General features: G+C 46.5%; 1 protein-coding gene across 2 annotated transcripts in view; it reads right to left on the bottom strand.

Annotated features, from left to right (window-relative positions):
* POU2F3 (POU class 2 homeobox 3) overlaps positions 1-14905 on the bottom strand; it is a 63811-nt gene that overhangs the window by 35732 nt on the left and 13174 nt on the right. The window contains exons 2-4 of one of the 2 annotated variants that reach the window (XM_044997222.1): positions 14529-14597; positions 14124-14214; positions 1335-1369 (exon numbers count right to left, since the gene is read on the bottom strand). In XM_044997222.1, the coding sequence (XP_044853157.1) occupies positions 1335-1369; positions 14124-14214; positions 14529-14579 (177 nt within the window). In that variant the 5' untranslated portion in view covers positions 14580-14597. The remainder of the gene's footprint in view (positions 1-1334; positions 1370-14123; positions 14215-14528; positions 14598-14905) is intronic. The other variant, XM_044997221.1, reaches the window with a different exon arrangement.

The raw sequence follows: 14905 nt of genomic DNA, 5'->3' as shown, positions 1-14905 counted from the left end.
ATAGAACCCGAACCACCAAAAAAGAAAATCAACCTTCTGCTGGTGGCATCTGACTCAGATGATGAAAATGAACATGCATCGGTCCGCTCTGCTTTGGATTGTTATCCAGCAGAACCCGTCATCAGCTTGGACGCATGTCCTCTGGAATGGTGGTTGAAGCATAAAGGGTCATATGACTCTTTAGTGCATCTGGCACGTAAATATCTTGTGACGCCAGCTACAACAGTGCCATGTGAAGAACACCTGTTCTCACTTTCAGGTGATATTGTAAACAAGAAGTGGGCAGCATTATCTCCTGCAAATTGTAACCAAACTTATTTGTCTAAGTGATTGGCTGAAGTAGGACTAAGTGGACTTGTGGGCTCTAAAGTTTGACACTTTTAGTTTTGAAGGCAGTTTTTTGTGTGTACATAATTCTACATTTGTAAGTTCAATTGTCATAAACTACCGTGCTTGTATTAGGTGAATTGAAAAAATACTATTTCTTTTGGGTTTTTTACAGTGCAAATATTAGTAATGAAAATAAATATAAAATGAGCACTGTACACTTTGTATTCTGTGTTGTAATTGAAATCTCTATATTTGAAAAGCTAGAAAACATCCAAAATATTTAAATAAATGGTATTTTATTACTAACAGCGTGATTAATCACGATTAATTTTTTGTAATAGCTCGACAGCCCTAGCAGACACCATAACCAGAAACCTAACATTGATTACAACACAGTGGCAGGGAAGAGTCCAGGGGAGGCTGCAAAGGAGACAGTTCTTGAGACTCACTCATGTCCAGAATAATTCACTTCTCTCTTGAAATAGATCTTTTAAAATGTAAGGGCCGTCCATGTTTGTCTGATGTTCCTGCCCCCTGTTATCTTGCAAAGGGAAATGGGCAGGAGAATCTGTGGCTTTTCAGGCCCCCATCCCAGGAAAATAATAGTGTTGACCCAGGCACTGCCAGAACTCAAACCACCCTCACCATGCCTGTCCCTCACAGTCAGGTGCATCGGCCCCGTGCACCCAGACACGTATGCTCTGGGCGGAGGGCGACAATGTCACACACAATAGAACGTCTGTGGCACCCTGGAGCTGAGGCCGGATTCTCCCCCAATGGAACAAAAATCCCTTTCATAGTGTGATTTATAAAAAAAAAAAAGAAGTTCATGTGGATTTAAACAAAATCTTAAATCAACAAATGGACTACGGACTAGAAAGGCCAACACAGAGAAGCAGCATCAGTCATCCTGACCCAAGATGGACAGTTCCTGGGGACCCAACGAGATCAGCAAATGCAATGACCTGCCTTGCAAAAGGAGAGGAATGTTTGGGAGATCTTACCTGTCTGTTAAAGTCCAGCCCATTTCGTTCATTTCCTACAACGAAAAGAACAAAAATGAATCTTGGTGTTGCTATAGCGCCTAGAGCCCCCACCGGGCCTCGTTGTGCTCGGCCCTGTACAAACATACACGAAGACCCGCTCCTTTCCCTGACAAGCACCCAGTTCAGTGCAGGACAAGATGCACCAAGTGAGTGTGACGAACAAAGGCAGGGAGATGGGGCAGCAGGATGGAGGCAATGAAAATAAGATCAGGCGGTTACAAAGGTGGCTGTTGCACAACTCAATGGTTCCCGAAGGTACCAAATCTTTACTGAAATAAATAGAACCAGTTCTCCCCGGGTGATGCCCCTACTGTGCTGTCACGGGGAAGCTCAACGGAGGTGTGGCTTGGCGCAAGCAGCATCCTTAGAGGTTACTGAGGGAGGGTGTTCCCTAATCCCTGGCTATCCAACAACCAGGAAGCAAGCGCAGAGAAGCTGTAGGAGAGGCTGGCAAACCGGTGATGAGGCTGTTCACCTGCAATTCTTGAGGGAATTTGTGGCCCTGAGTAATTACAGGAGATCTAAGGGAATGGAAGGTGTTGTGGGGTTGTGCTAAAAAAGGCGACTCCTTGATTCAAAGGCAGCTAGGCAAAAGCAAGGGGAATCAGACAGGATCCAACCCGAAGATACAGCACAGGCCGTCTCTCATTTCCCCTGGATGATCAACATCTTACCCCCTCCCCCTCCATCCCTGAGTTCATTGGAATTTGGACTCCAAACCTGGACGTGAATTTTCAGACAATCTCTACAACGGCTTGAGCCAAACCTCCCAGAGTAGAATCCCAAACTTGAGAGAGTTCAGATCCTGGATCCAAATTTTCCAACGAAGGCTCATGTCTAATCCATAGGTGCCACCATGCTCAGCTTCCCACCTTCCTCCTTCTGTCCTGTCCCTTTCTGTTCTGCTCCTTCAAGGTCTTTACAGGCTCTTGGACTCAGTTATCTCACTATAAAAAAAGACACTAGCTGGGAGAGGGGGTTAGGTTTTACAAAACATCTGGGCTGGGATTTTCAAAAGGAGCCTAAGGGGATTAGGCACCCAATGGGAATGTCAATGGACATTGAGTACCTAACTCCTTTTGGCGCCTTTGAAAATAAGTTTGAGGTTAGGCAAAAAAAAGTCTTTCCTCCATTTATTTAAGCCAATGATTTCCCAAGAACGAATCATATAAATCCATGTTTCTATCTAGTTTTGATCTACACAGGCTTGCGCGATTGTAGTATCCTCTTCAATCTCACGAGAGGAACATGCTGCGCAAGCAATAAGGATCCTTGTTTGAAATCTAGTCTTGCCCAGCATCAGGCAACCAGAAAGAAAAGCACACGAACGAGTCAGATCCTCAACTGCCGTCAAACACCCACCGCTCCATCAGCTTCAGTGGTGCTCCCCTGGTTTAGATCAGCTCAGAGCCTGGGTCTTGGTTAGGGTGACCAGACAGCAAGTGTGAAAAATCAGGATGGGGGTGGGGGAGGGGTAATATGAGCCCATATAAGAAAAAGCCCCAAATATCAGGACATCTGATGAAATCGGGACATCTGATTACCCTACTCTTGGTCCTCTGCCAGATTCTGAAGGAACCTAAACCTCTCAAGCCTGGAGTTCTACTCTAAAGCTGGAACCCTTCATTTCCAAGCAAGGTCTGAACTGGCAGAGTGAGTCCAGCCCTCTTTAATAACGAGGGTGTGTGCCAAGCTGGGAAAGCACCCGGTACTGAAACAAGGGGCTATCGTGCTTTGAGAACATCTCCTCCCACCCTCAGAGTACTTCCCCCAACTCTCACTTTGAGGGTGCTCAGGTTGGAAGGAATAATCATGGTCGGCTATCAGTAACACTTCAGGCAAACAGCCAGCTCCTCTCCCTGGTTCACCTGGCAGCCAGCAGGTATGTGGCTGCTTTGCATAGTGCTGGCACCAGCTCTGGTGCGAGTTTGCCTGGGGAGGTTTCTCTAGGGATGGGAGGGGAGAGCCGCAGCAGGGTTCCGGACGGATTTTTTGCCGGGAGTGTTTTGTTTACAACCGAAAAGGCAAACAAACAGCGTGGTCAGTTCACAACCAACGCAACCCCTGTTCGGATCCCCGCTGTCACCAGCGCAACCCCCATTTGGATCCCTGGTGTCACCATCACAACCAGTGCAAAAATATGTAGGAACGACAGAAGAGATCATGCTGGTGGGGGAGTGGCACTGTATGTGAAAGAAAGCACAGAGTCAAATATAGTAAAAATCTTAAATGAATCAAACAGTACCACAGAATCTCTAGGGACAGAAATATCACGCTTGAATAATAAGAGTGTAGCAGTAGGAATATACAGCGGTGACAGTGACTGTGAAATACTGAAGGAGATGAGAGAGGCTACAAAAACAGAAAACCCAATTATAAGGGAGGATTTCAACTCTGTTGTCTATGAGCACGGCACCTCAGGACGTGATCAAGAGATAATATTTCTAGACATTAATAATGGCTGCTTCTTGGAACAGCTTTCCCTGGAACCTGGAAGAGGAGAGGTAATTCCTGATTTAGTCCTAAGTGACCCACAGTATCTGATCCAAGAGGTGAATATAGCTGAACTGCTCGGTAATAACACCATGATGTAACTAAATGCAACATCTTTGTAGGGGGGAAAATACCAAAGAAACCCACCACAGGAGCATTTGACTTATTTTAAATTTACATGTTATTAACCTCCTCACTTTTGTGTAGTTCAAAAAAAGGGAACAGTAACAAGAGTGAAATGCCTGCAAGCCATATGGAAACTTTTTAAAAAATACGATAATACAGACTAACTATATGTATACCCCAAATAGTAATTTTCTTTTAAAAAAAGTAAGAGGACAAAAAAATGCCACCACGGCTAAACAACAGAGTAAAGGAAGCAGTTAGAGACAAAAAGGCATCCTTCAAAACAGCAATTTTGTTAAGTACATCAGAAGCAGGAAGCCTGCCAAACAATCAGTGAGGCCACTGGACAACTGAGGTGCTGAAGGAGCACTCAAGGAAGACAAGGTCATTGTGGAGAAGCTAAATGAATTCTTTGCATAGGTCTTTATGGCTGAGGATGTGAGGGAGATTCCCACACCTGAGACATTATTTGTTGGTAACAAATCTGAGGAACTGTCCCAGACTGAGGTGTCAGTAGAGGAAGTTTTGGAACAAATTGATAAATTAAACAGTAATAAGTCACCAGGACCAGATAGTATTCACCCAAGAGTTCTGAAGGAACTCAAATATGAAATTGCAGAATTACCAACTGTGGTATGTAACCTATTGCTTTAATTAGCCTCTGTACCAGATGATTTGTGGATAGCTAATGTGACACCAATTTTTTAAATAAGGTTCCAGAGGTAGTCCTGGCAATTACAGGCTGGTAAGGCTAACTCCGGTACTAGGCAAATTAGTTAAAACTATATTAAAGAACAGAATTACCAGAACACATAGATACGTTGGGGAAGAATCAGCATGGCTTTTGTAAAGGGAAACCATGCCTCACCAATCTACCAGAATTCTTTGGGGGTATCACTAAGCATAGGACAAGGGTGAGCCATTGGATATAGTGGCACTGGCCACTATTGGAAGACAGGATACTGGGCTTCTCTTGGGGTGGCTGGGTTGCATCCCTTTGCATTTTAGTGTCTCATGTGAGGCAGTGGGCCTGCTGGGGGAAATTCTGTTGCTGTTTCCCTGTTAAAGCATAAGAACGATTACTGCTAACTCCTTGGGTTAGTGTGTCTTCTCTCCCTTTTCCCTTCATGATGAAGAAGCTGGGCCAGGTCTACGATATGGCTAATGGGCAGAGATGTTTCGTTTGCAGAATTTCTTTGTCTCTTAAACTTCCCGTTTGTGACAAATAGAGAAGTACAGGAGGCAGCCAGCTCTCGCGGCAATGGAGAGAAAAGAAATCAAGAGTCAAGAAAACAAGCTATAATTACCTCATGACACAACAATCGGTCTTACAACATCTTCTGAGACCATGCGCTAGCCACCTACTGGGGGCATCAGTTTGCCAAGAAAGCAACCTGTTGGCAACATACTGATTACACGACCAGGGTTGTAGACAGAACCCCTGCCCCAAAACCTAAATTAATTCACCCTACATTTTGAGTGAGCTGTACAGAATGGAAGGAGATTTGGTCACTAGGAAATTTTGGATTTGGACTGCACACTAATGGCAAGTTAAATCTTTATAAGGAGGGTCTGGGGAATTCACAGGGGGAACAGATTTTCCATGTGCTGCTTTGGAGAATTATATTCTGTGCAGTTGAACAATGAAAGAGGAACAATGTCAAGGAAGGAACAATGCCAGACACACATTAAGTGTGCTAGCTGCAATTATTTATACAGTAAAATGTCATTACAGCATCACACAGGGCAGTAAGAAGAAAATTATTGCAATGGGAGGATTTATATATTGGAAACAAATTGTTAGGAAATTGGCTTGCTCACATTAATTGACTGTCTATTGACATGATTGCTGCTCCCATCAGCTCCACCATGTCGACTATCACATGATATTCAATGCTCACTCAGCAGTGGGGAAGGAAAAGCCCGCAGCAACAATCATTAGAGCTATAACTGGCATTTGAGTCAGATGTTATAAAGAAGCAAAACCTCTTAGCTACACTGAAATGGACTTTTATATTAAGCATCAAGTTAAGAGTAATTGAACAAATAAAATGTTCCTACTTATGGTTACAAATGAATTTGATGGTCAAAATGAAAAGAATGGTACAAGTCCAGTAAGCTCCTGGGTATTTACATTGGTTTGTTTTTGCATCTCACTCAGCTTGGACAATTCATAGAGTTTAAGGCCAGAAGCGACCATCATCTATTCTGAATAGGCAGCAGATTTTACCCAGTGATTCCTGCATCCAGACCATCAACTTGTGGCTGAGCTAATACCATCACCTAGTTGTTATACAGCATGCTCATCTGTAGATCTCAAAGCACTTTACCATGGAGGACGTCAGCATCATTATCCCTATTTTACAGATAGGGATACTGAGGCACCAGGCAGTGACAGGATTTGCCCAGCCAGCAATCCAGTGGCAGGGCTGGGACAGATCCAGATCTGCTGCATTGCAGCCCATTACACTATACATTACACCAAATTGCCTTCCCTAAAGCATAGCTCTAAATCAACAAAGTACTGAGACAACAGCCTCCCAGGTCACTCCCTGCTGCTAGTCATTTTCACTTTCCTGTTCTCATGCATTCGAACAAAGAGGCTATGTTTGAATGGCATATACACAAGGGAATGGCTGCTTTAAACAAACAAAAATGCAGGAAAGCATTTCTATACATATTCCATTTTTGTAAAAGTTCATTAATTTATAAGCTACATATAGGGCCAAATTTGAGCCAACCATCCCTTGAACATGCATTGTAAGCTCACTGGGGAAGAGATGACCCATTACTACACCTTTGTACAGTGCCTGGCACAATGGGGCCCAGATCTTGATGTCTGTGGATGACAGCAGAGTCCAAATAAGTAACAGTACTAATAAATGGTTGGAAACAGATGTCATACAGTATAGCTGTATCAGTGATAACAATGTCAATCAGGGATGTTACATTATTTTATTGTTATTTATCAGGTGTATTGTGGCAATGCCTAGGGCCCTGCTCCTGGATCAGGAGCCCCTTGTGCTAGGTACTGTACAATCACAGAGCAAAAATATTTACTATTCTGTTGCTAAACATAAAGGGACAGATCCTCAGTTGGTGTAAGTCACCTTACCTCCAGTTACTTCAATTAATAGCCCAGATTTTCTCCTTCTGTGCTGGCTGCTGTGCACCACTCAGACATTGCTAAGTGGCAGAACTTGGCCCTAAATGGCCAGCAGAGAGCATCCTCAGTGTAGGGGAGAAATCAGCTGGCACCAGGTGGTATCGTTAGCTCCTACACTGCAAAAGACAACCTGGGCCACTGTTTCCAGAGGCAGCACGATTAGTGGTTGGTGCACAGAGTAGCTAGCTCTCAAAGAGAAACACCTCCTCGCTCCTCTCTCCTGCTGTCGGGAACGTGGCTGGAGTGTGGGCAGACTGGCACCTGCCACTCCCCGTTTATGGTCCGTCTCTTGGAGTGCCTTTAAAGCTTCTTCCTTTACATGTCCAGTCAACCCAGTGCAGGGAGATGCGCTCAGGAGTAAGGCCGTGGGGTGGCAAGCAGAAGGAGAGACAGATGCTTCCCTCCCACATTATCCAGGCTGAAGGCGTTCCCCAGGGTAGGAAGGCAGGGCAGAGGGGTGAGCAGGTAGTGGGTAGGGATAGGCTATGGGAGAAGAAGAGAGAGAAGACGGTGAGTGAGATAACAGGGAGGGGCAGCATAGGTCTGAGCAAGGGGAGTGAGACACCCGAGAGAGGTAGGTTCATTCGATACTGCAGCCACTACTACAGGGGGGCCATGCTGCGCTTACATCACCGCATCCCTGGTTGGAATCTCCCCCTCTTCAAGGTTAGATTTAAGAAACATTTCTGGGGGGATCCATAGGATTCTTGAGGAAGCCGAGCAGGGCTTCGGGTGTCAATTAACAAATGACCTAAGGCACAAACCTGGGGTCTGGCTGGTCTACATGGAAGAGGTGCTACAGGTGTGAATTCCAATCGATTGATGTAACTGGTGCAACACCCCCCCGGCTTTTCCCAGGGCTGAGAGTGGCCTGTTTTGGTGGAGCTGAACCCATTTAGGCTAAAAACTGGTTTAAGTTAAACCTGTGCACCTCTCCTGTGTAGACAAACGCCTCGGAGAACATCTGTCTCCACGTCCCTCTCCTGCCAGATAGACCCACAATCTCCACACAACAGGAGGCGGCAAGGGGGTGGGGTGGGGGACGCAGGCAGGTTCCAGGAGGAAACCCCCCAGAGCAGGACTTGTTCCCATGGGCAATGGTTCGGTTTGCAGGGGTGAGGACAGGGCTCTGGAGGAAGAGACAAGCAGGCCTGCCCTTCCAAAATGCCCCTGCTCTTCCAAGAGCACAGGGTGCGCTCACCTCCCTCTGATAACATCCTGATTAGAATAAAAGCAGCCTTTGTCCCCCCTCCTTTTGTCCTCTCCCCTCCTGAGGATGTAAAACCCCCTAATCACCTTCATTTGAATTTCAAATAACCCCCCTCCTATGCCTCTCCCCACACCCCAACTGCCTCTGAGCTGGGCATATGGAAATTTCTCCTGCCTCAGACCCAGCTGCGCTATGGAAATCAGCAGCCGTATGCAAATCCCGAGCAGGCCCCTGCACCGTAGCAACCAGCTGTTTCACTGCTGGCTGCGGCTGCCCCGCCCTGGGGCTGATCCCTCTGCGGTGCAGGGCGGGAGAGGCAGAGGGACTCATTGGGGGTGCTGAGGAGAGTTGCACGGGATGGTGGGATGTGAGCCCCTTTGCCCTACCCGGTGGACTGAGAACCCACCAACTCACTTCACAGGAGTCACTGTACTGCCACCCGGGAGTAACAGTAGGAGAGGACTGTTCCTTGGGCTTGCATTTGAACCACTGACCTAGAGGTGAAAGACTCCCTACCCCACTGAGTCTTGAGCCAATTAGCTTTACATTGACCCTTATTATGAACAGCAGCACCTTTGGCCCCCAACAGCGATCAGGGCCCCATTATTCTAAGTGCTGCACAGACATTAAGGGGGTGCCTGCACTGGGTCTGTATAGATGTACCTTCCCTACCTTTGATTGAGCCAGCTGGGTAAAAATAGCAGTGTAGCCATGACTGTATGGCTGGTTGCCCGAGTACGTACCTAGGGTCAGGGGGCAGAATTGTACGTGGGAAGCCAGCAGGGGATACACTGCTATTTTTAGTGCACTAGCTTGATCAAAGCTAGCACATGTACATCTTCCTGAGCAGGAAATTCCACCTCCAGCTGAAGTGCAGGTGTAGCCATAGGGAGACAATCCCTGCCCCAGAGAGTTTACAATCTAACTAGACAAAAGGAGGGAGAATGGTTTATTGCCCCAGTTTACAGATGGGAAAACGGAGGCACTGAGATTACGTGCCTTGCCCAAGAGAGTCTGTGGCAGAGCTGGGTATTGAACCAAGCTGCCCTGCCCTCTTTGCAAGATCATCCATCCCCTAAGCACCCAGCAGAGTCGATAGAGATTAACGCACTTAGGACTTCCAAAAGCAATTGACTGTGGACCCTAGAGAAGGGGAGAGCTTTTGGCTTGTGAAGTTTTTGCCTGGTGCGGTGGCTTTGGTGGTAGAGATTGTCTCCCATCTCAGGAACTGCCTCCAGTCTCTTGAGTCTCCTGCCAGTCAAGTTTGGGTGATAGCCACCCTTTTGGCCAACAGCCTGGAGACCACCTGAGCTGAAGCTCCCTAGCTGGGGCTGTGACAACTCACATCTTCTGCAGATGGGCACAGAGGGACCTGTAACCCACACTGGGCAGTGGGAGGATGTTGGTATGAGGCCAGGATAGGATTCAAGAGGGAGAACAGTGGTTCCCAAATCAAGGGAAACAGGCTCCTCGTGCTCCCCTGGAGCTGATTATCAGAGATGTCGGGCACCTGCAATTCATTTGCCTTGGATGCAAGCTGAGGTGCTCAACTGGCCAGATCTTTGCTTGGGCTCTTGGAAGCGCTTCATGGGGAAAACAAAGACACATGGGTTAAATAACTCAGCGTGTGGTCTAAGTCAAGTCATCAGCAGAGTGAGCCAGAGAAGCCAGGACCCCTCACTCCCAGTAGTGTGTTCTAACCGTGCCACTGTGCTCCCAAAGGTGGGGCCTCGCATTTCACACATTTGGACAATTCTTTTTCCTCCCTGGAACTCAGCTTCAGCACAGTGGCACAAAGCCATCCCGTGAGCCAGGGACTGTCCAGGAGGGGCCTACGGGGTGCACCCGAAGCACTGGCAGCACAGGCAAAGCTAGGCAGCAGAGGGCTCTGCTGCTTTGTCTTCCTTGTCCTAGGACGCCCACCCGTTGGGCTCGCCCTGGTCTCCAGTGAGGCTGTGCAGCTCCCCACTTGCCAGGTGGAGCGGGGTGGGGATGGAAGATGTTCCCAGTGCCTGCAGCCATTCAGTTGCTGACAGTTGTGTTTGAAGTGCTTCCCTGTTGCACTTTTGTTTAAACCTTGGCTTCCCCCACCCCACAATCCCAGTGAAATCAAAGTAGCAGCTCTGCTTGGTGCGACCCGCAGTTCTGATCAGAGCAGATAGTGCACAGCAAAGGCCTGACACGAACAAAGGGAGGAGAGGCTCACCTAGTTGTTTCATTCCACCCTATAGTGGTGGTTTAGACAACTACAGGACAGAGCAGCCCTCTGCTTGCTGGCTTGGAGAGCAGGGGCGACGCTGATTGGTGCCGAGCCCCCTCCACTGCCTTTGAAATCAACCCAATATTTGCTGGCATGGCCTGTGTCAATTTCCCCTGTACGAACTGGGCTCAAGATGCACCAAGGCACAGGCAGGAAAAGGAGGAGACGAGAGAGAAAGACGCACGCAGAAGCTCCACTCCCTCATGCTGCCTTCTTTCTCCCAGAGAAAACACACACTGTCTCTCAGCCCGGACAAACAGATCCAGCACACCAGAGGGGTCTGTCCCCTCCGCTAACCCCCATCTTTTCGTTTGCAGCTATCTATCCCCCCCGCTCATTTCAGGATTATGATGATTTCACTTAGTATTTCCACAGCCCCACAGCGGAGAGCGGTGCCTCACAGAAAAAGACAAGGGAAGTCCCCCGCCCCGCCGGGCAATGCTACACACACAGAAGAGGCCCCAAAGAAGGGGCTCCATCGTAGCAGGTGCTGTATGAACACACAGTAAGACGCAGTCCCAGCCCCGATGAGTTGCCATGTAGCCCAGCCCTCATTAGCATAGGATGCTCCATTGGAGTCAGAGAGATTCCTCCTGGTAGCAAGCGTTGCAGGATTGTCCAGTGGTTAGAGCACTAGCCCAGGTCTTGGGAGCCCCAGGCTTAATTCTTGGCTCCATCACAGACTTCTTGAGTGAGCTCAGGTAAGTCACCGAGGGTACATCTACACTGAAGCTGGAGCTGTAATTTACAGCTCAAGGAGACATCAATGTACGACCTTTACTTGAGCTAGTGCACTGAGGGTAGGTCTACACTGCAATAAAAACCCCCACTGCTGTCAGGTGCTGAGCACACTCACCTCCTGTGAGCACTAAGGGGAGCTGAAGATGCACCCGAGTGGCTGGGGGTGGGGGTAACACTGAGCGGGTTGAAATTTTTGAAGTTTTTTTTTTGTTGCTGTTGGGGTGGAGGAGGCAGGAAAAGGCCTTTTTTTAAAACTAAACTTTCACTGTCGACATTGTCAAAATGGTTCCTCTTGTGCCAAAAACGTCTCGCCTTTTTACAAAATCAAAATTCAAAGGGTTTTATAGCTAAATAGTTAACACCAGTTTTCGGAGGGGCTTTTGGTAAAGGAAAAAGTTCACTAACTTCTTTGGAGGGGGAAATAGACAACATGTAGGAAATGGGTCCAGTTGGAACACTTTGAAATGAAAACAAATTCATAAGTTAATACTTTTTTTTCCCCCTTAGTGAAAATAGGTCATCACATTTCAGCCAGCTCCTGTAACACGGGGAAAAGTCATGAGTTATGCTTTTGTTGACAATTCCCATCAGAGCCTTTAGCTTTGTTTTTTAGATCTAGAGCCAGATCGACTGAGGTATTTGGGTGCCTGAAGAGGCAGATACGTGCCTAACCTGCTTTGGCACTTTAGAAAATCCAAGCAGCCGAACTCCCATTAAAAGTCAATGAAAATAAATGCAATTCCCAATAGGCACCTATCTGCATCTTTAGGTGTTTGTAAATCTTGCCCCAGTACTTTTCCATTCTTTATAGTTACAATATTTGTAGCTGGGTAACTCTTCCTGGGAGGAGACAAGATACCTAGGGGGCTGTTTGGTTTGTTCCAACTTATTAGATCTTTTAAAAATGGAAGAAAACCAGCCCTCAATTAACAAGCCTTTCAAAGGGGACTTCTCCATGTGGAGTTCGTAAGCAAAATAGGTTACTATTATGAATAGCAATAGCCCTTCCCCTGGCAGCGTAAATCAGTGAAAATAAAATGAACTTTTCTGGAAGTTCAGTAAACGTGTCTGGTTATTTATTAATTCACAGAATAAGAGCTAAAAACAGTTTTTAAAGAATAAAATATAGGCCAGATCCCTTCAATTGGCTTAGATCCATTGGCATCAGTGGAGAGATGTGACACACACAAACTCAGACGGAAAGCCTGATTCCGCACTGAGCACCCTTCCATTCTGTTGTGGTTTTGGGGGGAAGGGGAGCCAAGCTCTTAGCAATTCACAGGATCCAGGCTTGATGGTTTATTGTAGCTGGGGCAACAGTCCTGGGGGCCACACGGAAAAGCTAGAATTTCACTGCAGTATCTGCTCACATGTCGGCACAGCCTCCCCTTAGTCTGTTCACTTCTGAAGACCCTGAACGTGGCAGGCAGCTACAGAGGTTGCATTAAGAGAGTCTCTAAAAAATTAACAACCAATTCGTTGCTTCCAACGGAACAGAAGCATTTCCTCCACCACTGAATGCAAAATCTTTACAGGTTTTTATTTCTCTGCATGGCTTCAAGGCCCTTAAAGCCGTATTCACTCAACTCCGATTATTCACTCATGTTTTTTAAATAAAGGTGCTTCACCTGTGCACTTTCACTTCCAACTCATCACTATTTTCCTGTTTAAATACAGCTAGTTACTAAGCTAATTCAAAATGAACGTATTTTATCTAGTGAGCTCAATTCTGATCTCAGCTATACAAGTTTCATATCAATTCAACTCCACTGACTTCAGCAGAAATTACTCCACAATTAACCAAGTGCAACAAAGCAAAATCAGGCCCAATCACTGTGTAAAGAACTGATACTAGAAAGAGAGCTTGACTCATGTAATGAGCTGAAGTTCCCCGGGCTTAAAACAATTAAAAAGAGATTGCTGCTATCTTCCAGGAAATATAGGGCCAGAATTTCACAAGAGTTCAACACCTATGTAGATACCATAACAATGGGCCAGATTGGCTGCGCATTGTGTGCAGGGCTGTTTTGAATATCTGGCCCGCATTGTGAGCACGGAACATTTAAAAATCTGGGGTGAAATCCTGGCATCACTGAAATGGGACTTTTGACATTGACTTCGGTGGAGTGAGGATTCTAACCCTGCCCTTCCACGTAGAAATTTGCACTAAGGAGGCATTCCTGGCTAACCCGATAGAACCTTTCCACTTCTGAATAAAGGGCTAGTTCACGTCCTATTATAATGCAATTATTTTGTTGTTCGCATTTAAAACTCTGTTTTGTTGTACTGCAGAGATTCTTCACTGACTTCTGCTGCACAAGAGCCCTGCACATTCGATAGATGATGTCGTACCGAGATCTTTGGACTATCTGGCTGTGTCACAATGGGTGCTGCTGGGTTCTCAGCACATTTTGAAATTTTGGTGCACATTTTGACGCCTAAGTGGAAGTGGAGCCCTTTTGAAAACCTGGCCCCAGCTGTGAGTGCCAACCACTTGTAACTCTGATCTGGAGCTCTTTGGAATCTTTGTCCCTAAGTCAAAGCCCATTATAATCAATGGGAGCCTGCTTGAATATTGTAAAATATGAAAGTGACACATCCAGTATATTGCACACTCTCCTCCAGTGGAACTGGAGGATTTGGTGCAAATCTGTGCTAAATTTGCATTAAAAAAAAATCAAGCTAAAGGCCCCATTCGTCAGCAATCGGTATTCAGGGAGCACTGGAGTAAAATGACTGCCAGAGTAATACCTGTTATAACTTTACTGATTCCAGTGGCATACACCCCGAGGAAGAATGTGACCCTGAGAGTTTTGTCTGCGTAAAGACTCCTGAATAGGCCCTGAAATACAATAAAGAGCTATCTGTGCAAGGTTCTGTTTCAAGACTGTATTAACATTATTAACCCATTCGACTGCCCACTGGATCTATTTCAGTGCTTAACCATGACGAACATTACTGAGCTTTGAACTGGTTAACAGCTATTAAGAAAAGATCTTTCATTCCCAGCTGGGTCTGAGCTCAAATTTACTTCAGTGTGGATTCTTGACCAACACACAAGCTGGTTTGAGAAGTCGGACGCAAAGCACAGAACGCAGTATCCAACAATGCATGCCTCCCGCTTCAAGCACCGTACGTCCTAGGATAGTCTCTTACCTGGTTCCACTTGGTCGGGTTCGTTCCGCGCTTCTGTGGAGTCTGCCACATCGCCACTCATCTTGAGTGCTGAAAAGAAGGCACAACTGATTTTAATAACAGACCCAGGCCCACGTGGCTTCCACTGAACAACACAAATCAATGTGTAATTACAATAAGCCATCAGACTTTCAAATTCTTGCTTCCTCAACATAGAATATTCATCAGCTCCGAGGATGCCTTTTCCCTCCTGTTGCTCTCTGCATTTCCCTCATTCCTTTCCCCCTCCTCAGTATACCACTGTGCTTCTCACTTTTTGCATTGTTCGTTTCTGGCATCAGAGTGGCAATCAGGGTGCGAGATCCCCTTTCCTTGTTGGTCTCTCTCCAGAGTTTATT

Source organism: Mauremys mutica, chromosome 22 (assembly GCF_020497125.1).
Source record: "Mauremys mutica isolate MM-2020 ecotype Southern chromosome 22, ASM2049712v1, whole genome shotgun sequence".
NCBI lineage: Eukaryota > Metazoa > Chordata > Testudines > Geoemydidae > Mauremys > Mauremys mutica.
The sequence above is the reverse complement of the archived record's forward strand: the minus strand, read 5'-3'. Positions and strand labels throughout refer to the sequence as shown.